At 41.8% G+C, this 26,121-nt stretch overlaps 1 protein-coding gene across 3 annotated transcripts in view; it reads left to right on the top strand.

Annotated features, from left to right (window-relative positions):
- Window positions 1-26,121, top strand: part of LOC110507323 (protein furry homolog) — a 210,236-nt gene that overhangs the window by 75,206 nt on the left and 108,909 nt on the right. For all 3 annotated transcript variants that reach the window (XM_090224185.1, XM_021587244.3, XM_090224186.1), the window contains exons 12-23: window positions 50-153; window positions 1,760-1,868; window positions 4,898-4,984; window positions 10,739-10,910; window positions 11,149-11,281; window positions 11,665-11,772; window positions 15,037-15,181; window positions 15,299-15,394; window positions 17,043-17,216; window positions 17,678-17,764; window positions 19,762-20,021; window positions 25,072-25,264. In XM_090224185.1, coding sequence (XP_090080311.1) covers window positions 50-153; window positions 1,760-1,868; window positions 4,898-4,984; window positions 10,739-10,910; window positions 11,149-11,281; window positions 11,665-11,772; window positions 15,037-15,181; window positions 15,299-15,394; window positions 17,043-17,216; window positions 17,678-17,764; window positions 19,762-20,021; window positions 25,072-25,264 — 1,668 coding nt within the window. The remainder of the gene's footprint in view (window positions 1-49; window positions 154-1,759; window positions 1,869-4,897; window positions 4,985-10,738; window positions 10,911-11,148; window positions 11,282-11,664; window positions 11,773-15,036; window positions 15,182-15,298; window positions 15,395-17,042; window positions 17,217-17,677; window positions 17,765-19,761; window positions 20,022-25,071; window positions 25,265-26,121) is intronic.

Here is a 26,121-nt window from a genome sequence, read left to right as displayed (position 1 = left end):
AGGACCAACCAGTACTAACATCAGTCTGTCGGTCTGTCTGTGTCTGCAGAGTAAGGACCCCAAGACCGCACGTGTTGCCCTGGAGTCTCTTTACCGTCTTCTGTGGGTCTACATGATCAGGATCAAGTGTGAGAGCAACACTGCTACGCAAGGGTAAATGTTTCTACTGCTGTGTATACACAGGCAGACAAGTTCAGGCAGTTTTTACACTAACTGGTCTTTTCACCAATCAGATCAGCTCTGAAAAAGATCTGTTTTGATATGATTGGTCAAAAGACAAATGAGTGGGAAAAATGATCAGAATTGTCCAATTTCACACAGCAATTGCAATGTTTGTGTTTTGTGGCACATATAATTTCTATTTTTCCACAAAATATAGCTTGTTACAAACAGCGCCACATACACATTGCAACTCAGTTGTTAATATCTTGATAGTGTTCAACACTGCAACCATTTACCTCCCAGCTACACTGGACTGTGTGCCACGTAACATCCTCCCCCAAGGCCACTCCTCTCAGTGTTGAAGCCACAATGTCTACATTCCGAATGGCATCCTATTCCCTACGTAGTGCACTACTTTTGACCAGAGCTCCTAGGGCCCAAAGTAGTGCACTAAATCAGGAATAGGGTGCAATTTAGGACGCAGACACGGAGAAGAGACCGGTGCAAGCATTTCGCTACACTCGCATTATCTGCTAACCATGTGTATGTGACAAATACATTTGATTTGATTTGATTTGCATGGCAGCACCCACAGGAAGCTGTGTACATAACCTAGTCTGCTCGTGAATAGTATATTTCTCTTGGTAGAACTGTAGAGCAAAAAAAGCGTTATATATTGCATCCCTCCCCAACACACTCAAGAACACATTCATACCTGCAGGCATGCAAACACACACACCCAGGTGCATGCACGAGCGCATGCACACAAACATATACACACACACCCACAAACACAGTCTCCTCCCCTTCATTAGTAATGGGAGACTTGCCTGACTTGGCTCTTTACCTTTCAGTGTAGCAAGCCCAGTCTGTAAACAGGCAGCCTGGTTATGCCAGGAGGGATAGAGGAGTGTGGAGGAAGGAAAATGGAGAATGTGGGTGGAGGAGATGAGAGAAGTGGGAGGTGGCTAGGAGGTAGGCCAGGGACGGTCAGAGACTGGCTCATGATCATCACACTATAGGGAGTTAATGGTCTTTCTCATTGGAATATGAGCCAGGGGACTTTAGTATCAGAGCCACACACACACTAGCGTAGTAGGCCGTGGATTAGGGCTCGGCTCGTAGGTTAAGAGGCAGAACTCAGAAACGATACGCATTACCAGGGATGCGTCCCAAATGGCACCCTAATTCCCTTTATAATGCACTTATTTTTACCACGGCCCATAGGGCTCTATCCAAATATAGTGCACTATGTAGGGAATATGGTGCCTTTTGGGCCACAGTAGGAATAACAAACAGGTCAAGCCTTTAACATGTTGTAATTAGCCCGGAAATTAACCAGGATTAAAATAAAACACTTGTTAAGAAATGGGACAACGGCATACAGGCCAGCCAGTGTAAAGCAATTTAATGTAACATTTTTATCTGTGTCAGTTCTAACTGCTTGTGATCCCTATGTATCTCATCTGTTGAACGTTTGTCCTGTGTTGAATTCCCCGATGCTCCATCCTTACAGTCTGCCCCCCCCCCCCCCACTTCTTCTCTCCTCTCTCACTCTCCTCTTTTTTATCTCTCTCCCCTCTCTGTTCTCCTGCAGGCGTCTCAACACCATCATTACAACACTCTTCCCCAAGGGCTCTCGCAGTGTGGTGCCCAGAGATATGCCCCTCAACATCTTCGTCAAAATGATCCAGTTTATTGCACAGGTAAACTGCTGTCAACAAGATTATCATTATTGAAAGATTTATAACTTTTATGTTAGCTTTTCCTGAAGCATGCACAATAAAAAAAAAACTCAGTCATCTAGTAGATGCTCAAGAAGATAGTTCTGAGAGAGAGCGTGAGAGTTGTTCAGAGACAGCACGCTCAAGTGATTTTGAAATTAAAGAAAATAGGGATACCGGTCTGTAGTTTTTTGACGTCAGAAGTGTCGAGTGTTGGTTTTCCTGAGGAGGGATGCGACTCTGGCCATTGTGAAGTCAGAGGGGACTCAACCAGTGGTCAGGGATGAGTTGATGAGGGAAGTGAAGAATCGGAGAAGGTCTCCAGAGATAGTCTGAAGAAGGGAAGAGAGGATGTGGTTATGGGGCAGGATGTTAGACTGCCGGACCTCACTAGTCGCAGGATTTCATCTGGAGAGAGAGGAGAGAAAGAGATCAAGGCGTAAGGTAGTTCTGTGTGAGGGGGACCAATGGACTCAATAGGCTGAGTGAATGAGGATCGGATGTCGTAAACCTTATTTTTAAAGCGGTTGACAAAGTCGCCCGCAGAGAGGGAGGAGGGAGTGGAGGATTAAAGAGGGAGGAGAAGGTGGTAAAGAGTTTCCTATGGTTAGAGGCAGAAGCATAAAATGTAGAATGATAGAAAAGTAATTTTAGCAGTGGATACAGAGGAAGAGGAGTTAGAGAGGCGGGAGTGAAAGGATGATAGGTCCTCCGGAAGTTTAGTTTTCCTACATTTTTGCTCAGCTGCCAGCAGCCCTGTTCTGTTAGCTCGCAATGAGTCACTCAGCAACAGAGCAGGAGGGGAGGCCCAAGCCGGCTGAGAGGTAAAGGACAATGCAAGTCATAGGAAAGGGAGGAGAGTAGGGTCGAAGAGGCAGGAGGAGTGGCTCAATGGCTCATCAGCATCTGGGTATCGACTGAGGGGCTAGGGTTGGAGGAAAGGGAGACAGAAAAGGAAACAAAGTACTTATCAGAGACCTGGAGAGGGGTTGCAGTGAGATGAGTAGGCTAACAGCCTCTAGTAAAGATGAGGTCAAGCATATTGCCTGTTTTGTGAGTGGAAGGGGACTGGAAAAGGGTGAGGTCAAAAAGACACGGGCAGGAAAGTGTGAGGTGGAAAGAAATGAATCGGGATGTTGAAGTTGCCAAGTATGAAGAGCGGTGAGCCATCGTCAGGAAATGAACTTATCAAGGTGTCATGCTCATTGAGGAACTCTCTAAGGGCACCTGGTGGGCGATAGATGACAACAATGTTAAGCTTGAGTGGACAAGGGACAGTGACAGCATGGGATTCAAATGAGAAAATGGACAGGTGAGAGAGGGTGAAATAAGAACATCTACACTTGGGAGAAATTCGTAGCCCTGTGCCATCACCTCGACGAGCAGATTTTCTCGGACTATGAGAGAAAATGTAGTCAGATGAAGAGAGAGCAGCTGGAGTAGCAGTGTTCTCTGGGGTGATCCGTGTCTCCGTCACAAGACTGAAGGGCAGCATAGAGATGAACTCTGCGTTCTTGACCGCAGATTGGCAGTTCCAAAAGCTGCCAGAGACCCGAAATTCCACATGGGTTGTAATTGCACAAGGTACACTAAGTTAGAAGAGTTGTTGCCAAGGGGTGAGGAGCGTCTGTAAAACCTAAAAGGAGAGGAGCAAACAGGTATAGAAAACACACACATACACTGGAATGTGGACACCCTTTGCAATTAGTGGATTTGGCTATTTCAGCACACCCGCTGCTGACAGGTATATAAAATCAAGCACACAGCCATGCAATCTCGATAGACATACATTGGCAGTAGAATGGCCCGTACTGAAGAGCTCAGTGACTTTCAACGTGGCACCGCCATAAGATACCACCTTTCCTACAAGTCAGTTTGTCAAATTCCTGCCCTGCTAGAGCTGCCCCGGTCAACTGTAAGTGCTATTATTGTAAAGTGGAAACGTGTAGTAGCAACAACGGCTCAGCCGCGAAGTTGTAGGCCACACAAGCTCACAGAACGGGACTGCTGAGTGCTGATGCACGTAGCACGTGAAAGCACCTGTTCTCGGTTGCAACACTCACTACCCAGTTCTAAACTGTCTCTAGGAGCAGCGTCAGCAGAAGAACTGTTCATCGGGAGCTTCATGAAAAGGGTCTCCATGGCCAAGCAGACGCAGACTAGGCTAAGATCACAATGCACAATGCCAAGCATTGGATAGAGTTGTGTAAAGCTCGCTGACATTGGACTCTGGAGCAAAGGAAACTCGTTCTCTGGAGTGATGAATCACGCTTCACCATCTGGCAATCCGGCGGACAAATCTGGGTTTGGCAGATGCCAGGAGAATGCTACCTGCCCCAATGCATAGTACCAACTGTAAAGTTTGGAGGAGGAGGAATAATAGTCTGAGGCTGTTTTTCATGGTTCGGGCTAAGCCCCTTAGTTCCAGTGAAGGGACATCTTAATGCTACAGCATACAATGACATTCAAGACAATTCTGCTGCATCCAACTTTGTGGCAACAGTTTAGGGAAGGACCTTTCCTTTTTCAACATGACCATGCCCCCGAGCACAAAGCGAAGTCCATACAGAAATGGTTTGTCGAGAACGGTGTGGAAGAACTTGACTGGCCTGCACAGAGCCCTGACCTCAACCCCATCGAACAGGCCTAATCGCCCTACATCAGTGCCCAACCTCACTAATGCTCTTGTGGCTTAATGGAAGCAATTCCCCGCAGCAATGTTCCAACATCTAGTGGAAAGCTTTCCCAGAAGAGTGAAGGCTGTTATAGCAGCAAAGGGGGGGACCGACTCCATATTAATGCCCATGTTTTTGGAATGAAATGTTCGACGAGCAGCTGTTCTCATACTTTTGGCCATGCAGTGTAGTTGCCAAAGCAACAAAAGAGCAAAATGAGATATGAAAATAATTAGGTACGTTTTTGTAGAGCCTTCCACTCTGATGTGAATGTGATGATCTGAAAAACAGAAACAATATTACAAATCTGTTCTAAACCCTCTTCTTCCACCACAGGAACGACTGGACTTTGCCATGAAAGAGATCATCTTTGACCTTATGTGTGTTGGGAAACCAGCCAAAGCCTTTAGTCTTAACCCAGAGGTACAGTACATAATTGGCTTTGAATTCCATCATTCTTGAATATGAATGATTTACAGTTCTACAACCTTAACACCAAATAACACCAAATTCAGTATGTTAGCCCATGGTACATCTCTTAACTTAGGGATCGGTTAAGCGATGGTTGAGTTATTGATAAACCAGGAAATCAGATTTTATGTGTCGATTTAAATCCTTTGTAAATCCACTCCACAATTAACTGTCAACTTCAAACATTGTGGGGTCATTAAAGACATTGCCATGATGAACATCTTAAAAAATAAAGAAGCTATTAACAATTAACATTTTCTACTATGCTAATGCTTAAAATAATCATAAAAAGTCACATTCACTCCATCTGTTCACTTTGCGCTAATCACAATAATCCCTAAAGAGAGAGAAAGTAAGGTTGATGCATTCAAATATGGCCACACTATACCAGTAAATGCATATTAGCACATACTCTAACATTCCAAAATATGCAAGAAAAATACTTCAAAAATCTTATTCTCGTCCAAATGAGACCAATTTGGAATGTAGGCCCATGCTACATATCTTAACCTAGTTTGAGAAAAGCTAAGCGATTGGTCAAAAGATGGCTGCGTTATTGATTTTACCTGTCAAAACCATCTGCAATCATCTTCTCCTCATGAACCATATGTCAGATTGTCTCCAGATTTTAGTATATAGACACAATGAATTAGCCTCTAATGAATTTGAGAATGATTAGTTACTGCATTAAAATTCGACCACGCTACAGCACACATATCACACCAGGGCTACAAGAACTGAACCGATGGACATGGGGCCATGGAAATTGGTATGTAAATCTTATGTACACTGAGTATACAAAACATTAAGAATACCTGCTCTTTCCATGACATAGACTGGCCAGATGAATCCAGTTGAAAGCTGGGATCTCTTATTGATGTCACTTGTTAAATCCACTTCATTCAGTGTAGATGAAGGGAGGAGACATGTTAACAAAGGATTTTTAAAGCCTTGAGACAATTGAGACATGGATTGTGTACTTGTGCCATTCAGAGGGTGAACTGACAAGAACAAATATTTAAGTGCCTTTGAACGGGGTATGGTAGTAGGTGCCAGGCACACTGGTTTGTGTCAAGAACTACAACACTGCTGGGTTTTTCATGCTCAACAGTTTCTCGTGTGTATCAAGAATGGTCCACCACCCAAAGGACATGTCACTGTCACTGCAACCTTAGATGGCTGCACCAGATCAGTTGGAGGCACTATATATGTCATTGGCACCAGTGGCATAGGTTACTAGAGCCACCAGTGACATGGGTTACTAGATCACTATTGATCAAGTGTACATTGTCTCGTGCAAATTAGAGTTAGATTTAAATTATGCAGACGAACAATGTGAAATATCATAAAAATAAGACTAAAAAGGTTTCAAAAATCTTAAAATAAACAATTAGTCAAATAAACCCAGAATTTGTATATAACTCAATACATTAACACTATAAAAGCCTTGCCCCATTGGATCTCCTTTGTGCCAATGAGACATCTTTTGGACGTCAACATTCTGACAGTCTAATAAATATATTTAATGTATGCTATCGGAAAAATAATAATTTGGTTGTGCTTATGAAGGTCTAGGAACCCCCCCCCCCATATCAGGATTACCTGTATAAATGACTTTTAAAATGATTATCTGATACATTTTAAACTTTGTTTGACAAGTGGTTCTGAAAGGTCATGAAACTACCTATCAAAGTATATATAATATAACCAACATTGAAAGAGCCACTAGAACACAACTGTTCTAAAGAAATTGTGCCATTGACATTAGAATGTTGGAAGCTTACCCATAAAATGCCATGTAATGGAGCAGCTATGTGTTTGGATTGCAACTTTGCTGATAGAGAGACCAGAAAAATGAGGGTTCCGAGAGCGAGACCAGAAAAATGCGAGTCCAATTCAAGACCATGGTTTTAATTTTCTCAAATCCCCACCATAATAAGAGTTCAAAATGTCCAGTATTTCTGTGTTCATATTTCAGAATAACATATGCATTCTGTAGACATTCAGAATGTTGAAAAAATGCGTGCTGAGGGCAAATAGAGAGCCACTCTACAAATGATCACTAACCCAAACAGTTCTATAATAGATACAAAGTAGATGGCAGTGGCTGCGAATATGTGAGCAAAACATTTTAGCAGCCCCCCTCTTGACAGCAGAAAGAAGATTTAGCAATTATATATCTAATTTCATGCAATTCTACACATTTTGCCATAGGGTAGCGATATCTGAGTGAGAGTGACTAACAAAATCAATGGGGGCCCCACAATCGGTAATTCCACCATGATTACTACACGTTTAGGTAGCTGGCCGCTAGACTAACTTACCAATCTAAAAAATTTTGACATGGGCTAATTGAGTAACTGTCAGGGACTAACATAACAAGAAAAAAACTGCTGATGGTGGCTAACTCTCAACAGTAAGTTGAGACCCTGACTGCGTTCCCCTCCCCCCCCCAAAAAAAAATACTACCTGCCGCCCTAGTAAACAGACCAGTCTGCTATGTCCCCATCGTAAGAATAGATCTTAATTTAGAGTAACTACGTGTAATGGTTTTCTGCTCTCATCAGCAGGTAAAAATGCATTATCATTCCTATGGAATTTTCCATGGTAATGTACACAGCAAGTTTCTAGTCCTGTTTTATGAAAGCTATTAATAGGATAACATTGTATATCATTTTAATCCGTTCACATCCATGACTATTCACATGTACATATCCATTTTGACATGTTTGAAGATGAAATACTGCAATTATTGATCTTCAGAAATCAGGGACTCAGACAGCTTCTTACCACAATTCTGTGAGTAATTTAACAACTTGATATATCTGGCACACCTGGCTCATGTGATTGTGTATCTACATCATTCAGACAGTTTTTGGGGAATGCTACAATTATATTTCATACAGGTATGGTCATGTAAAATTGTCCAATATGACCCCACTGAGTTGTTTGGCATCCATATTGGAAAACGGTATCTGTGTGTCACGGTTTTCTGTATGGGAAAGAGAGTCAGACCAAAATGTGGCGTGGCTATTGCGATCCATGTTTAATGAAACTGAAGCAACACGAATCAAATACAAAAACTACAAAACAATAAACGTAACGAAAACCAAAACAGCCTAATACTGGTGCACATACACACAACAGAAAAAGGCCATAAGGACAATCACCCACAAAACCCAACACCAAACAGGCTACCTAAATATGGTTCCCAATCAGAGACAATGACGAACACCTGCCTCTGATTGAGAACCATATCAGGCCAAACATAGAACTAGACAAACTAGACATGTAACATAGAATGCCCACCCAGCTCACACCCTGACCAACCAAAACATAGAAACATACAAAGCAAACTATGGACAGGGTGTGACGTGGGGTTACTGCGCCCTGTATCTACAATTTTTTTTAAACCCTGTTCTAGCTGTGAGTGTGCAATTTTGTGTCACCAAAGTTAAAATCCCAAAACATAGCTGCCTCATTACATGGGATTTGTATGGGCAAACTTCCAACACCTGCATTGCTTGCTGTTTGGGGTTTTAGGCTGGGTTTCTGTACAGCACTTTGAGATATCAGCTGATGTACGAAGGGCTATATAAATACATTTGATTTGATTTGATTCTAATGTCAATGGCACAATATGGGTGATTTTTTTAAACAGTAGTTGTAGCTGGTGCTTTCAATATTGGTTATATTATATATAATTTGAAAGGTAGTTTTATGGCCTTTCATAACATCTGCTTCCAACTCACACTCTCAAACACGTGAACGCAGCTCACTTTCCAGCCCACTTTCCACCTCACAAACACGTAGATCCCGTGAACGCAGCTCACTCTCCAGATCCCAATAACTGGAATTTTGATCACCTGTTCACACACCTGTAGGTCATTTATCAGTTCAGTTCTTTGCACCCCATCACTGTGAGGTATTGTTTTTTTTTGTGACACACTTCTATTCGGAGCTCTGTTTTTCTCGTAATTTAAATCCTCCCGTGTATGATAGTTTTGGCCTGCCTCACTAACGACGCCTTTTGCCTATTCCCTGCCTGTACTTTAGCCTATTGGATTTCCGATTATCATCCTATTGCCTGATCTCCCAGACGATGTTACTAGCTTTTTCCCTGCCTGTACTGTTGTATATTGTTGTTTGTCATTGGGTAAAATCCTTATGGGAAGAATGTAAGGGATGGGGGGGGGGGGGGGGGGCGATAATACACAGATAGCTACCATTTTTGCAATGCTATCACACATTTTCCAACTTTAGGGACATAGACTTTCAAGAAAATCACTATAAGACACCATCGGCTCAAGTGAGCTCGAGCTGCCCCACCGACTTCCCTGGCTCATGGATTACTATATGTAAAGACAAAAAAAAACTGAAAAAAAAAATAATTCCAAGTGTCAAATACATTATATTGGTGGAGTGCTTTTGTTACAACTATAAAACATAAAGCATGTGAGTTGGAACACATTAACAGCTTATTTTTTATAATGACTAAAAAACTACAAATACCCAAACCACCAAAACACACGGTCAGCAAGACGCTCACTGAAATGAAGACAATTTCAGTTGCCTAAACATCAGTATAAGCACCAAGTGTGCTTGTGAATAGTGTGAATAAATCTGCACAAAAGCAATAATGGGATTATTATGAATATGTAGCAGTCAAAAATAGTCCATTATTGTCAGTTATTGGACACATTATTTGGTCATACCATGGATCATTTAGCTATTTGATTTTTAATTTACGGACCCCAATTTATAGAAGATTGTTTTATTTGATAAAATATTGAATTTAGCCTTTACTACTACAGCCCATGGAAACGCATTGAATAAGACATTCATATATGGCAAAAAAGACAGTCAAGAGGTTTTGAAGTGTGTGCTATATTTAGAAGAGATAAGAAAGCTCAGGAAATATTTTTCTAATTTCTATTCATATTTAACCCCTTATTTTTGTTGGCACAAAACTACCTCTGTTAGTTTGTATGGGTTACCTTCAGACGAGTCCTGGGACACTTGTGGGGGTCGTAGAGCAAAACAGAGAACAACAATATGTTTTGAGAGTCTCATCTTTCCATAGAGTGGCTACAGCCGTTTTCGTGAAAAGACTGTCTTATGGTCTGACAGACATCGCTGTAGCTCGGCCACCTTCCACTGCAGATGCGGAAGGCTGACATATGTGGATGTGGTGGATTGAGACGCAGCTCTATCTTAAACTGACGGATTTAGATGGGGATTTGTTTGACTGTTACTTAGATTGAAGCACAGGTGCGTCTATAGACTCTTAGGGATTTTTAAGAATGACTGCATTAAAAGGACCAACATTACAGGGCTAGATTACACTTCACTTGGGTCATCCTTGTGGTATTGAGAGACAAATATGCTAATGCTTTCACTGATTGCCCTTTAAGCAAGATAGTGCCTATAGATCGAGTGCTTTGTTATCCAACTGATCGTGTGTCCTTTCTGTTACCCTGTGAATAGAGCCATGTAAATTTATGCTTGCAGCTATATTTTCTAAATTGTAATGCCATTTTTTAAAGCAGAACTGCATAGAACACATTGAAGAATAACAGATTCAGAATAACAACAAATGTGAAAATAATTTCCCGTAAAAGGACAATGTAATAAATCCGTTACCAATTAAATCAGTCATAATATCACGACAATTAACATAACATTCCAATGTGTGCCTTTGTCCAGAGAATGAATATAGGTCTGAGAGCATTCCTGGTGATAGCTGACAAGCTCCAGCAGAAGGATGGGGAGCCACCCATGCCCAACACGGGAGCCACGCTGCCTTCGGGCAACACACTCAGGGTAAAGAAGACGTACCTGAGCAAAACACTGACTGATGATGAAGCCAAGGTCATAGGTGGGTCACCAGGTGGACTACCTACTGTTTCCGGTATGTTGTGGATGGCTGGATGGATGTGTGGGTGGGTGGAGGGATGGATGGATGGATAATTGAAAGGATGGATGGCACAATTCACTACTGGAATTGTTGTGCTGGAATGAAAGGTTGTGTTGTTCACCATGCGCCTTCCCATGTAAGTATGTATGAATAGAATAGATCCTGAAACTAAATTATGTGTTCTTCCCCTGTGCTGTAGGTATGTCCCTGTACTACTCCCAGGTGAGGAAGGCCATAGACAATAGTCTGAGACACCTGGACAAGGAGGTGGGCCGATGCTTGATGATGACCAACGTCCAGATGCTCAACAAAGAGCCTGAGGACATGATCACGTATGTGTGCTACTCGGCTGATGTAAAAAGGGCTTTATAAATACATTTGATTTATTTATTTTCCTCCTTGCAGTTAGGGTAGTACATTTCCAGAAACTTTCCCAAACTTCCCAGTTCTCCAGAGTCCAAAACTGGCAATCCTCCAAGTTTCAACTTGGATTGGCCAGGAAAAACGTTTCCTGGTTAGGTCATGTGGTCAGGAAAAAATACAACTAAAGGCCCTATTCTTGATGTACCATGATTTGGCAGTTGTCAAAAATATATGTATTTTTTTGCATGTCATTATTGGGGGACATTTTACATTGCATATGTAATGACAAACTGAAAGGCAGGCAGTTCTGCTGTTGACCTGATCTTGATGTTGTCTCACCTTGTCTTGTCAGAGGAGAGAGGAAGCCGAAGATCGACATGTTCAGGACGTGTGTGGCGGCCATCCCTCGCATCCTGCCAGACGGCATGTCCAAGCCCGAACTCATAGACCTGCTATCTCGGTGTGTACATATCTGGCTGTGTGTGTGTGTGTATATGCAGGAAACCCATTGTAATGAATGGGCCAACCCTTCAGGTTTCCCAAAATCTCTAACACGATCCTGCAGAGGCCCGCTGCTGCCTATTTGACCAGGGCATTCAGATAAGTAGGTGTAATGTCTCATGCTGAGCCCACTTTAGACCAGGAACCATTCCTGTCTTACCTGACTGGAAAAATTCCAATAAACCTTACAATCTGGCAGCCTGATTTCATTGAAAACGTTTCTTCAACAATGTGTGTTTTAAGGAGGCAATTATTTAAAGCTAGAATCCTTAATTGAAACAGTAACAGTGTTCACCCAACATGTGTTGGTAAAAAGCTCAGGGATGGGCCTGGAGAAAAGTAACCCCTTTCAAATTCATTGACAGAGTTATGGATGCAAGGACTGACCATCCATTATAATGAAAATCATAGTTTTAACCGTGTTTTGAGGCTAAATAGTGTTAGTTTATTGTTTACAAATATCGAAATTAACAAGCTTGTATTTTGGGTTTTGATGGGGTATGAGAGTTGAACTAAGCTCATGAGGTATTTATAGGTTATGTTCTTCAAAAATCAATGGGCATATGTCATGTATTATACAGTACCAGTCAAACGTTTGGACACACCTACTCATTCCAGGGTTTTTCTGTATTTTAATATTTTCTACGTTGTAGAATAATAGTGAAGACATCAAAACTATAACACATATGGAATCATACACTAACCAAAATATACTAACCAATATACTAACCAAAAAACTGTTCAACATATATTTGAGATTATTCAAAGTAGCCACCCTTTACCTTGACAACAGCTTTGCATACTCTTGGCATTCTCTCAACCAGCTTCATGAGTTAGTCACATGGAAATTAACAGGTGTGCCTTGTGAAAAGTTAATTTGTAGAATTTATTTCCTTCTTAATGCTTTTGAGCTAATCAATTGTGACAAGGTAGTGGTGGTATACAGAAGAAAGCTCTATCAAGATGGTGTAACGGCTGTCGTATGTGGAAGAAGGTGAGGACCAAGGTGCAGCGTGGTACATGTTCATCCTTTTATTAATGGAACTAAACACTGATTAACAAAACAACAAAGAGAACAACCGAAACAGTTCTGTCTGGTGCAGACACAAAAACAGAAAGCAACTACCCACACCCATAGTGGGAAAACAGGCTGCCTAAGTATGGTTCTCAATCAGAGACAACGATAACCAGCCGCCTCTGATTGGGAACCATACCAGGCCTAAACGCTACTCTCTACTCTCTGTTCATCATATATGCATAGTCACTTTAACCATACCTACATGTACATACTACCTCAATTAACCTGACTAACAGGTGTCTGTATATAGCCTTGCTACTCTTATTTTCAAATGTATTTTTACTATTGTTTTATTTCTTTACTTACCTATACACACACACATACCTTTTTTTCGCACTATTGGTTAGAGCCTGTAAGTAAGCATTTCACTGTAAGGTCTAAACCTGTTGTATTCGGCGCACGTGACAAATAAACTTTGATTTGATTTGAAGACAAGGACAACAACCAGAGCCACTGCCTGTTCACCTCGCTATCATCCAAAAGGCGAGGTCAGTACAGGTGCATCAAAGATGGGATCGAGAGACTGAAAAACAGCTTCTATCTCAAGGCCATCAGACTGTTAAATAGCCATCACTAGCACCTTAGAGGCTGCTGCCCTATATACATTGACTTGAAATCACTGGCCACTTTAATAATGTTTACATATTTTGCATTACTCATCTCATATGTATATACTGTATTATATTCTATTCTACTGTATTTTAGTCTGTCAGTCTGACATTGCTCGTCCAAATCTTTATATATTCTTAATTCCATTCCTTTACTTTAGATTTGTGTGTATTATGTGTTTGGTTGTGAAATTGTTAGATATTGCTTATTAGATATTACTGCACTGTTGGAGCTAGAAACACAAGCATTTCGCTACACCCGCAATAACATCTGCTAAACATGTATGTGACCAATAAAATTTGATCTGATTTGATAAAAGACCAAGTCCATATTGTGGCAAGAACAGCTCAAATAAGCAAAGCGAAATAAACAACAGTCCATCATTACTTTAAGACATGAAGGTCAGTCAATCCGGAAAATGTGCAGTCGCAAAAACCATCAAGCGCTATGATGAAACTGGATCTCATGAGGACCGCCATAGGAAAGGAAGACCCAGAGTTACCTCTGCTGTAGAGGATAAGTTCATTAGAGTTACCAGCCTCAGAAATTGCAGCCCAAATAAATGCTTCAGAGTTCAAGTAACACATCTCAACATCAACTGTTCAGAGGAGAATGCGTGAATCAGGCCTTCATCGTCAAATTGCTGCAAAGAAACCACTACTAAAAGGTCACCAATAATAAGAAGACAATTGCTTGGACCAAGAAACACGAGCAATGGACATTAGACCGGTGGAAATCTGTCCTTTTGGTCTGATGAGCCGTGTCTTTGTGAAATGCAGAGTAGTTGAACGGATGATCACTGCATGTGTGGTTCCCACCGTGAAGCATGGAGGAGGAGGTGTGATGGTGTGGGGTTGCTTTGCTGGTGACGCTTTCGGTGATTTATGTAGAATTCAAGGCTCACTTAATCAGCATGGCTAACACAGCATTCTCCATCCCTGGTTTGCACTTAGTGCCACTATAATTTGTTTTTCAACAGGACAATGACACAAAACACACCTCCAGGTTGTGTAAGGGCTATTTGACCACGGAGAGTGATGGAGTGCTGCATCAGATGACCTGACCTTCACAATCACCCGACCTCAACCCAATTAGATGGTTTGTGATGAGTTGGACCATAGAGTGAAGGAAAAGGAGCCAACAAGTGCTCAGCCTATGTGGGAACTTCAATACTGTTGGAAAATAATTCCTTATGAAGCTGGTTGAGAGAATGCCAAGGGTGTGCAAAGCTGTCATCAAGGCAAAGGGTGGCTACTCAAATATAAAATATATTTAGATTTGTTAAACACTTTTTTGGTTACTACATGATTCCATATGTGTTATTTCATAGTTTTGATGTCTTTACTATTATTCTACAATGTAGAAAATAGTAAAAAATAAAGAAAAACCCTTGAATGAGTAGGTGTCCAAACTTTTGACTGGTACTGTGTGCCTAAAAATTTATATAGCAATTAAGGATTTCAACTTTAAGTAGAATTTAGTACATAAACGGTTGCCTCTTTAAAACGCACATTGTGTGTATTATTTTTCTCCCAGGTTGACGATTCACATGGACGACGAGCTACGCCTCATAGCCCAGAACTCCCTCCAGAGTTTACTGGTAGACCTCCCTGAGTGGCGTGATGACGTCCTCTTTGGCTTTACCAATTTCCTGTTGCGGGAGGTTCAGGACAGCCACCAGGTACAGATGGGTTAATGTATGGATAGCTGGATGGAACTATCAATGGATTGATGGCTTGATGAGTTGATTTCTTGATTGATTGATTGACTAATTGATTGACTAATTGATTGATTGCAGGCCCTACTGGACAACTCTCTCCGGCTGCTGCTCCAGCTGTTGACCCAGTGGAGACTGGCTCTGTCAGCCCCAGAGAAGGGCTGCGACACAGCAGAGGTACAGTAAATAGAGATAGGCTGTCAAACATTTCCTTATTGTTCTTACAGTGGCTGGGAGGTGTAATGAGTAGCTACATTAAGTGCCTGAATGTTTACGTAGTGCTGAGCGATTAGGTTTTTAAACAACTAATTGGCTGATGTCGGTTCAATTATTTGAATGACATTTTGTTCCGTTTTTTTTCTGTGAGCTCGATGTGTAGTTTCTGTAGAGATAAATCTGATCAAGCCTGAACTGTGCAATGTAGTTGTAGTTTCCAACAGGTTAATATTCTACACAGTTTAGATCAGAAAATGTGTTCATTAACTACAATGACCATAATTCATTGTGCACCTACTTAAACTTGTCTGGTCTGTGCATAGCAGACACAGATGCCTCTTTTCAAAAGAACTGGGAACTACGAGATCAAATCATGAGGTTAGTGATCAGAGCTTTAGAAAGAGGCCCGAGTTCCCGAGTTGGTATTTCGAGACGGCATGACCGTTCAAGTAGATTGTTCCCAGTCGGAGTACCCAGTTTTTGTTTTTGAAAGCACTGATGTCGAAAGGTGGAGCTTTCTGAGTTCCCAGTTCCGAGTTCCCAGTTGTTTTGAACCCGGCAAGAGACTGAGAGAAGATCGAGAGGGAAAGAAAGCAGTTTCTTTGCAGGCTTGAAAATACATGATCTAAGTGATTGATAGTTGGTATTCAGTATGCCTTATTTACATTGAAGAACTACTTAAATTGTGATTTTGTCAGACAGCATAGGCAGCAGCTCCAGATGATGGCTTGGAATGAAATAAAATTAATCAAATGAAACAAATATTTTATTAAAGTAATGTGAATAAGTTATGGTTAACGTTTTGCATATGCTACACATTGAAACACAAGGAATTGTGTTTTTGTAATTTGTTATAGGCTGTTTTTAAAGACACGTAAAATGTGGCTCCTTTTGGCCAACAGTCCTCGTTTATTGATGGTGATGGCTGCACCAAGTTGGATCTGAATGCATATGGATGGATGTATGTTAGAATATTCACATGAAAATCTGTCACCAATTGGATGGAAACCTAGCGAAAGACACCCTAAAGACTCTTGCAAGTGTGCTAGTCCGCTAGTCCAGTGCCCCAGAACATCTAAAGAATAAGCTACCAGCAGCAAAACAAGCTTGTAAGAATTGGACGTGTAATCATGTAAAACAAAAAGAAGAAAAAAAGGGACCTACAATGGAATTAACTCCCCGACTTTATTGTGCAATCCCGGTATCTACGGTTATTAACACAGTGTTTCTACAGTTATTGTTATTTGTGGTCGTAAACATTATTTTGAGTTAATTGTATGAGGGGTAATGAGTGTTCGATTTATTTACAGTACAAGGGGAGGGCCATATGAAAATATTTGTCATGTTGGGGAGCATTTTTGTTTATGACACTGGGTTGGACCTCCCACCCCTCTGAAACAGAATTCAGAAACCGTGATATGAACATAAAAAAAAAAAAAGCACTAATCGCTCAGCACTAGTTTAAGGTAAGGGCATGGTTTCTGTTTCTTCAGAAAGGAATACAAATATGTGTCAATGGCCGTTCTAGGTCTGGCGCTGTTGTGAGTGCGCCATGCTCTCCTATTGAGTTGTTGTTGTTTGAACCGGTGTCCGCTGTGTGTTGTTGCAGTTGGGCTCCAGCCAACGCGTGTCGGTGGAACACGGACCCCACTCCACAGTGCTGCACGCCATGGAGGGCCTGGCCTTGCTCCTGCTCTGCTCCTGTCAGCTCACAACGCGCAAACTGGCCATGGCAATCCTCCGGGAGATACGCTGCCTGTTCCTTGCCATTGGACAGGCTGAGGTAAGGGTGACGGGGATTGTCAGAACTTGGGTTAAAATCACCGGGCTGTTATTGTAAAATGCATTGTTCAAAACGTGGCTGCGTAACCATAGGAACCACCACATCACTTCCAAACGGCTATTTTCTGGACATGTAACTTGTGCAGAGCGTTAGACACTCCCATTAATTTCATGAGAGGTATGCATTGCTCAGCGTAAAATGTCCATCTCTTTTTCTTCTTCAAGAATTCAATGCATGGCTCACGCCCCAAGAGCGCTTGATAAAGTGGCCTGCGCTCTTCTCACGCTGCCAACAGGTTACAGGTCTAATGTAACAGCTAAAAACCTACGTTTTTCTCGAAGCCTCAGTGTCGCTCCATAGTAAGGCCGATTAACTGGAAAGTTGACCAGTAAATCGTGGGCTGGTTACAGAGTATTGGACTAGAGTTGGTTGAACATGATGGATTCTGTGATACCTTACAGGATGATGACAAACCCATGATAGAGGTCATGGACCAACTGAGCCTGACGGTTCTGGAAAGTTTTGTTCATGTGGCAGCGTCAGATACGGTGAGCGTTTCTCTCTGTTGCAGTGTGTGTGTGTGTGTGTGAGAGAACAGGAGACAGAGGGTGGGGGAGGAGGGGAGAGCAATTTGCTCCTCTAAGTAATCCACTTATTTTATGTACAATTTCTCACATTTCATAACTTTGTTATTACTCCAGACAGTGATTCAGGATGCTTATTACAGCCCAGTCCGCTTAACATACAGTTCATTCGGAAAGTATTCAGACCCCTTGACTTTTTCAACAGTACAGCCTTATTCGAAAATTGATTCAATTGTTTATTTTCCTCATCAGTCTACATACAATACAAAGCAAAAACAGTTTTTTAGGAAGAAAAAAAATCACATTTACATAAGTATTCAGACCCTTTACTCAGTACTTTGTTGAAGCACCTTTGGCAGCGCATACAGCCTCGTCCTCTTGGGTATGACTCTACAAGCTTGGCACACCTGTATTTGGGGAGTCCCTCCCATTCTTCTCTGTAGCTCCTCTCAAGCTCTGTCAAGGTTGGATGGGGAGCATCGCTGCACAGCTATATTCAGGTCTCTCCAGAGATGTTCGATCAGATTCAAGTTCGGGCTCTGGCTGGGCCACTCAAGGACATTCAGAGAACTCATGCTTTGTCTTGGTTGTGTGCTTAGGGTTGTTGTCCTGTTGGAAGGTGAACCTTCACCCCAGTCTAAGGTCCTGAGCGCTCTGGAGCAGGTTTTCATCAAGGATCTCTCTATACTTTCATCTTTCCCTCAATACTGACTAGTCTCCCAGTCCCTGATGAAAAACATCCCCACAGCATGATGCTGTCACCACAATGCTTCACCGTAGGGATGGTGCCAGGTTTCCTCCAGACGTGACACTTGGCATTCAGGCAAAAGAGTTCAATCTTGGTTTCATCAGACAATATAACCTTGATTCTCATGTTCTGAGAGTTCTTTAGGTGCTTTTTGGCAAACTCCAAGCGGGCTGTCATGTCCCTTTTACTGAGGAGTGGTTCCCGTCTGGCCACTCTACCATAAAAGCCTGATTTGTGGAGTTCTGCAGAGATGATTGTCCTTTTGGAAGGTTCTCCCATCTCCACAGATGAACTCTGAAGCTCTGTCAGAGTGACCATCAGGTACATAGTTACCTCCCAGACCAAAGCCCTTCTCCACCAATTGCTCAGTTTGGCCAGCTCTAGGAAGAGTCTTGGTGGTTCTAAACTTCTTCCATTTAAGAATGATGGAGGCCACTGTGATCTTGTGGACCTTCAATGCTGAAGACATTTTTTGGTACCCTTCACCAGATCTGTGCCTCGACACAATCCTGTCTCGGAGCTCAACTGACAATTCCTTCGACCTCATGGCTTGGTTTTTGCTCTGACATGCAGTGTCAACTGTGGGACCTTATATAGACAGGTGTGTGCCTTTCCAACTCATGTCCAATCAATTGAATTTCCCAAAGGTGGACTTCAACTCAAGCTGTAGAAACATCTCAAGGATGATCAATGGAAACAGAATGCACCTGAGCGTAATTTCGAGTCTCATAGCAAAGATTCTGAATGGTTATGTAGGTTTTTATTTTATATACATTTGTACAAATTTCTGAAAACCTTTTTTTGCTTTGTCATTATGGAGTATTGTGTGTCGCTTGATAAGATGGGAAAAAACGATTTAATTCATTTTAGAATAGGTCTGTAACGTCACAGAATGTGGAAAAAGTCAAGGGGTCTGAATATTTTCAGAATGCACTTTACCATCAAGTGATCTGGTTAGCTTCCATTAATCACATTAGTGATTTGTATGCACAATCTGCCTCACTGATCATAGAATTGTGGATGGCAGTCAGTTTTAGCCTGGTTCTAGAACTGCAATTGAAATTCCAATTGAACCTAAAAAAAATTGCATACATTTTTTATGATTTCTAAAATAAACCGTTGATAGCCTTTAATTGAAGATAATTGACTGAAACCTCTAACCCTCGACTAACCCCTGACCCTCCTGTCTCCCAATCCCCAACCCCCTTTTTAGGCCACTCTTCCGTTGGGCCACCAAGTGGACCTGCAATGGCTGCTTGAGTGGAACTCCATGCTGGTCAACAGCCACTATGACATCCGGAGCCCGTCCCACGTGTGGATCTTTGCCCAGTCGGTCAAGGACCCCTGGGTGCTCTGTCTCTACAGCCTGCTGCGCCAGGACCACCTGCCCAAACACTGCCCCACCGCCCTTAGCTACACCTGGTCCTACGTCTTCACACGCATGCAGCTGCTCATGCCCCTGGTGGACCCCACGTGAGTACTTCTAAGTTCTGTTCCTGATTGAATAGAATAGATCTTTATTGTCACCAACCCGAGCCAACCTGACACAACCCCATGTTGGATTTGATTTATTGTACAGATTGAGTACAGCACAGCCCCAGAGGATAACACATCAGAGTATTGAACAAAAGTTTATTTTACAATGTGGATCTTGATGTAAGAAAATAGATGGATAGATAATTCATAAAAATGAAATGGATAGCACTCTTAAGGGGCGGTTTCCCGGATACAGAGTAGGCCTAGTCCTGTGCCCTTATCCACAAAGCATCTCCGAAAAAGGTCCTAGGAGTCCTGTTAACTTGCTTTTAGACACAAAAGAAATCTCAGCTCACAGTAGGATGTGAAGACACTGCCCAGACAAACTCTGAACCAGGAGTAAAATAAACTGATAGAAGATTATCAGCTGGTAATCACAACAGATTGAGGTACTGCAAAGAAAATATAGTGATGACTCTCATTGACATTGTTGCAAATGATGGGAAATAACCAATCGTGATGAGGCATCGGCAGCTGTGAACTCTAGCACGCCTCAGACAACCACAGTGAATGTGACTGTACATCAAATCTTGCAATGGTAAAACTTTTGATTGAACTTTGCCCACTCTTAATTCTTGCCCAATATGTTGGAATGCATAACCCTTTTTTTTTTGGTACAAATTCAGATATTTTAAATAATGTTATTGGCATATTGCACTCATACAGTATGACTGTTGTTAAACACATACTTTTTTATAATATTACCGTTATTTCAACACATTTGCGCTGGATATATATTTCTGGATATCTGACATGTTATTAGATATAAGGAGTAGACCTGCTCCAGATACGCATGTCATCGTCATACATACATGTATGTCATCGTCATCGTCATACATGTATTTAATCCAGGTTGCTATGTCCAAAGCACATCTCTACTATTTCCGTTTTAAAAATGCAGCATAGCAAATCCACATTTTTGTGTATGTGTACTTTACTTTACTATTTATATTTTTGACTACTTTTACTTCACTATATTCCTTAGGAAAATATTGTACTTTTTACTCCATACATTTTCCTTGACACCCAAAAGTACACGTTACATTTTGAATGATTAGCAGGACAGGAAAATAGTCTAATTGAAGCACTTATCAACCAAACATATCTGGTCATCCCTACTGCCTCTGATCTGGCGGACTCACTAAACACACACACTTCATTTGTCAATTATGTCTGAATGTTGGAGTGTGCCCCTGACTATCTATAAATATTTTTTTTTATTTAAAAACATTTTTTTATATAACAAAAAATTAGTGCCATCTGGTTTATTTAATATAAAGATTTTGAAATGATTTATACTTTTACTTTTGATACTTAAGTATATTTTAAACCAAATACCTTTTGGACTTTTACTCAAGTAGAATTTGACTGGGTGACTTACTTAATAGAAAATGACTTTTACTCAAGTTTGACAGTTGGGTACTTTTTCCACCACTTTTTCCACCACTTTTTCCACTACAGAAAATAAAAGTTGCATACCCTCAATAGCCCTGACTGCCTGTTACGAAGCTGAATCAGTTGCACTCATCACAAATGCACATCATTTAATTTTCCCTTCTCAATTGTTTAGCACATTTATGGTTCCCCATATCTGACAAGATTTGAAAGTGTTTTTTTAACAATGGATAAAAGTAGAGAGAGAGCTATATCATACACTACAGTTGAAGAACAATGGGAAAGTAATTCTGCTTTGAAAATGGATAAACTTGCTAGCTAATGTTATCTGGCTAGTTAGTTCAAATAATGACCATATTATATAGCTGACAATGTCTTCACTTTAGCTAATTTCTCTTCATTATTACAGGAAAATATAGTCACAACAAGATCATTATTTGCAAGTTAATGGTGAGCCAGTTACAGAGAGCTTACGGTTCCGATTGTGACGAAATAAAAGCAGGGCTTTCTACCTCAGAATTGTGGAACTTCGACACTGTCTCGATGGCATAATGTGTAATATTTTTTATGAATTTCTTTGTGAATTATGGTGGAAAATAAACTTTTGTTATTGACTAAATACTTATCTCAATACTTTGTTATATACCCTTTGTTGGCAATGAGGTCAAACGTTTTCTGTAAATCTTCACAAGTTTTTCACACACTGTTGCTGGTTTTGGCCCATTCCTCCATGCAGATCTCCTCTAGAGCAGTGATGTTTTGGAGCTGTTGCTGGGCAACACGGACTTTCAACTCCCTCCAAAGATTTTCTATGGGGTTGAGATCTGGAGACTGGCTAGGCCACTCCAGGACTTTGAAATGATTCTTACGAAGCCACTCCTTTGTTGCCCGGGCGGTGTGTTTGGGATCATTGTCATGCTGAAAGACCCAGCCACGTTTCATCTTCAATGCCCTTGCTGATGGAAGGAGGTTTTCACTCAAAATCTCACGATACATGGCCCCATTCATTCTTTCCTTTACACGGATCAGAAAAACAGCCCCAAAGCATGATGTTTCCACCCCCATGCTTCATAATAGGCATGGTGTTCTTTGGATGCAACTCAGCATTCTTTGTCCTCCAAACACGACGAGGTGTGTTTTTACCAAAAAGTTCTATTTTGGTTTCATCTGACCATATGACATTCTCCCAATCTTCTTCTGGATCATCCAAATGCTCTCTAGCAAACTTCCGACGGGCCTGGACATGTACTGGCTTAAGCAGGGGGACACGTCTGGCACTGCAGGATTTGAGTCCCTGGCGGCGTAGTGTGTTACTGATGGTAGGCTTTGTTACTTTGGTCCCAGCTCTCTGCAGGTCATTCACTAGGTCCCCCCGTGTGGTTCTGGGATTTTTGCTCACCGTTCTTGTGATAATTTTGACTCCACGGGGTGAGATCTTGCGTGGAGCGCCAGATCGAGGGAGATTACCGGTGGTCTTGTATGTCTTCCATTTCTTAATAATTGCTCCCACAGTTGATTTCTTCAAACCAAGCTGCTTACCTATTGCAGATTCAGTCTTCCCAGCCTGGTGCAGGTCTACAATTTTGTTTCTGGTGTTTTTGACAGCTCTTTGGTCTTGGCCATAGTGGAGTTTGGAGTGTGACTGTTTGAGGTTGTGGACAGGTGTCTTTTATACTGATAACAAGTTCAAACAGGTGCCATTAATACAGGTAAGGAGTGGAGGACAGAGGAGCCTCTTAAAGAAGAAGTTACAGGTCTGTGAGAGCCAGAAATATTGCTTGTTTGTAGGTGACCAAATACTTATTTTCCACCATAATTTGCAAATAAATTCATTTAAAATTCTACAATGTGATTTTCTTGATTTTTTTTTTCTCATTTTGTGTGTCATAAAAAAATTATAGGCCTCATCTTTTTCAGTGGGAGAACTTGCACAATTGGTGGCTGACTAAATACTTTTCTGCCCCACTGGACATAGTAATTGCTATTAGCTAATTTATATTGTAGTTTATGTCAGCCCTGACCTTAGAGAGCCTTTTTATTCTCTATTTGGTTAGGTCAGGGTGTGACTTGGGTGGGGAAATCTGTTTCTATTTCTTTGTTGGCCTAGTATGGTTCCCAATCAGAGGCAGCCCTTTTTCTCACCTTCAGTTGTGGGATCTTGATTTTGTTAGTTGCTGTGTAGCCTGCAGAACTTTACGTTAGTTTATCTTTTTTTTTTAAAATTTTTTTTTCATCAAAAGAAAGATGTATGCTTACCACGCTGCACCTTGGTCTCATTCCAACAACGAACGTAACAAGCCGAGAGTTAGAAAATATGACCGATTGTGTTGCGTCAATCTTTCCTCAGTTAGGATGATGATGGTGTTATGCTATATATATTTTGGTGAATATCTGAACATTGCATCCAAAATACTGCTCACATTATGGACATAACTTTGTAAGGACTGTTTGTGTAAATAGTTTCTGAAAAAAGTGTGGCCGGCTCAAATGCTGATTGTTGCGTCATTCGAATCTGGCCGTTCTAAATAAGCGTTATAAATGAGCGTTCTAATCACACGGTTATGATCGTATGGTTCAGGGAGCACTGTAGAACGATCACACCCGTGTGATGGTACATGTGAAAGGGTTCATCTAGAAACATACACCACTGCCCTTCTTCAGTTTTTTATTCTTGTCTGCGCAATGTACTGAACTCAGCTGGTTGAATGGACAGGGACAGTATATCCAGAGAGCGCCATGATTCCGTGAAACAGTGTATGTTACAGTTCCTGATGTCTCTCTGGAAGGAGATCCTCGCCCTGAGCACGCCTACTTTATTGTCCAGAGACTGAACATTAATGAGTAATGTACTCGGAAGCGGTGGATGGTGTGCCCGCCTCCTGAGTCAAACTAGAAGTCCACCCCGAATACCTCTTCTCCGCCAGCGGCATTTTGGAGCAGCCTCTGGGATAAGTTAAATTGCCCTGGGGGGGTGAGGAAAAAGGATCCAATTCGGGAAAGTCGTATTCCTGGTCGTAATGTTGTTGAGGTACGCCGCTCTGATATCCAAAAGTTATTTCCGGCTGTATGTAATAACACGAAAAACGTTATGGTTTAATAGTGTAAGAAATTACACACAAAAAAACAAAATGCAGAGCTGCCATGGCTGTCGGCGCCATCTTTAGGCAAGAGGTACTGTTGCATGTAGATTATCTAGATTATTTATGGATTGTTCATATAGGAATGTCAAAACGTTATTTTAACAACTCCAAAGCAATTGCATGTGTCACAGGAACCACTGAATCGCTGCATTTTTCTATTATCAAAACACCTGCAAGTATCTCTTAAAATTGTTTAGGACAGGTCATGAGGTCTCCTAAATATCTGTCGACTAGGTGGGACTCTTATGAATGAAGAGGCTTTATGCATATCTTTTAAGAGTAGGAGTAAATAGTCTCTATTCTCAGCACAAATGTTCTACTCTGAGACGCGTGGTGGATACGGGCCCAGGACTAGGCTTAATCTGTGTCAGAAAAACCGCCCCTAAAGGTTCAGTTTGATTTACCATGCACTCTCAATGTACTGTGTGTGTGTTTACCCGTGGTCTCTCCAGTAACCCAGTATACACTAAGAAGACCAGCAGCACATCAGGTGGTGGAGACAGCTACGTGACCCTGTGGAGGAACTACCTGATCCTGTGTTTTGGAGTGGCCAAGCCTAGCATCATGAGCCCCGGCCAACTGAGAGCCTACACCCCTGAGATCACAGCCACTACACCTGACGGCAGCATCAACTACGACAACAAGGTAGAAACACTACATCACCAAAAGTATGTGGACACCTGCTCATCTTACATCTCATTCCAAAATCATAAGCATTAAAATGGAGTTGGTTCCCCCCTGGCTGCTATAACAGCCTCCTAAGGTCAGGGCTCTGTGCAGGCAAGTCAAGTTCTTCCACAGAACTAGACAAACCATTTCTGTATGGACCTCGCTTTGTGCACGGGGGCATTGGCATGCTGAAACAGGAAAGGGCCTTCCCCAAACTTTTGCCACAAAGTTGGAAGCAGAGGTTTGTCTAGAATGTCATTTTAAGCTGTAGCATTAAGAGTTCCCTTCACTGGAACTAAGGGATCTAGCCCGAACCATGAAAAACAGCCCCAGACTATCATTCCTCCTCCACCAAACTTTACAGTTGCCACTATGCATTGAGGCATGTAGCGTTCTCCTGGAATCCGCCAAGGCCTGATTTGTCCGTCAGACTGCCAGATTGTGAAGCATGATGTATCACTCCACAGCACTCATTTCCACTGGTCCAGAGTCCAATGGCATAGACGCTTGGCATTGCGCATGGTGATCTTAGTCTTGTGTGCAGCTGCTCGGCCATGGAAACCCATTTCATGAAGCTCCCGATGAACAGATCTTGTGCTAACGTTGCTTTCAGAGGCAGTTTGGAACTCGGTAGTGAGTGTTGCACCTGAGAACAGATGTTTTTGGAGATCCTGTTCGGTGAGCTTATGTTGAAATAGCCAAATCCACTCATTTCAAGGGGTGTCCACATGTACTATATATGCAAAAGTATCTCCCCCTCTCACAGCTAGATTGACTAATTAACTCCCCATAGGGACAAACTAACTTCCCCTAAAGTTTGTAAAGTGACTTGT

Source organism: Oncorhynchus mykiss, chromosome 27 (assembly GCF_057628025.1).
Source record: "Oncorhynchus mykiss isolate SJ-2025 chromosome 27, ASM5762802v1, whole genome shotgun sequence".
Classification (NCBI taxonomy): Eukaryota; Metazoa; Chordata; class Actinopteri; order Salmoniformes; family Salmonidae; genus Oncorhynchus; species Oncorhynchus mykiss.
The sequence above is the reverse complement of the archived record's forward strand: the minus strand, read 5'-3'. Positions and strand labels throughout refer to the sequence as shown.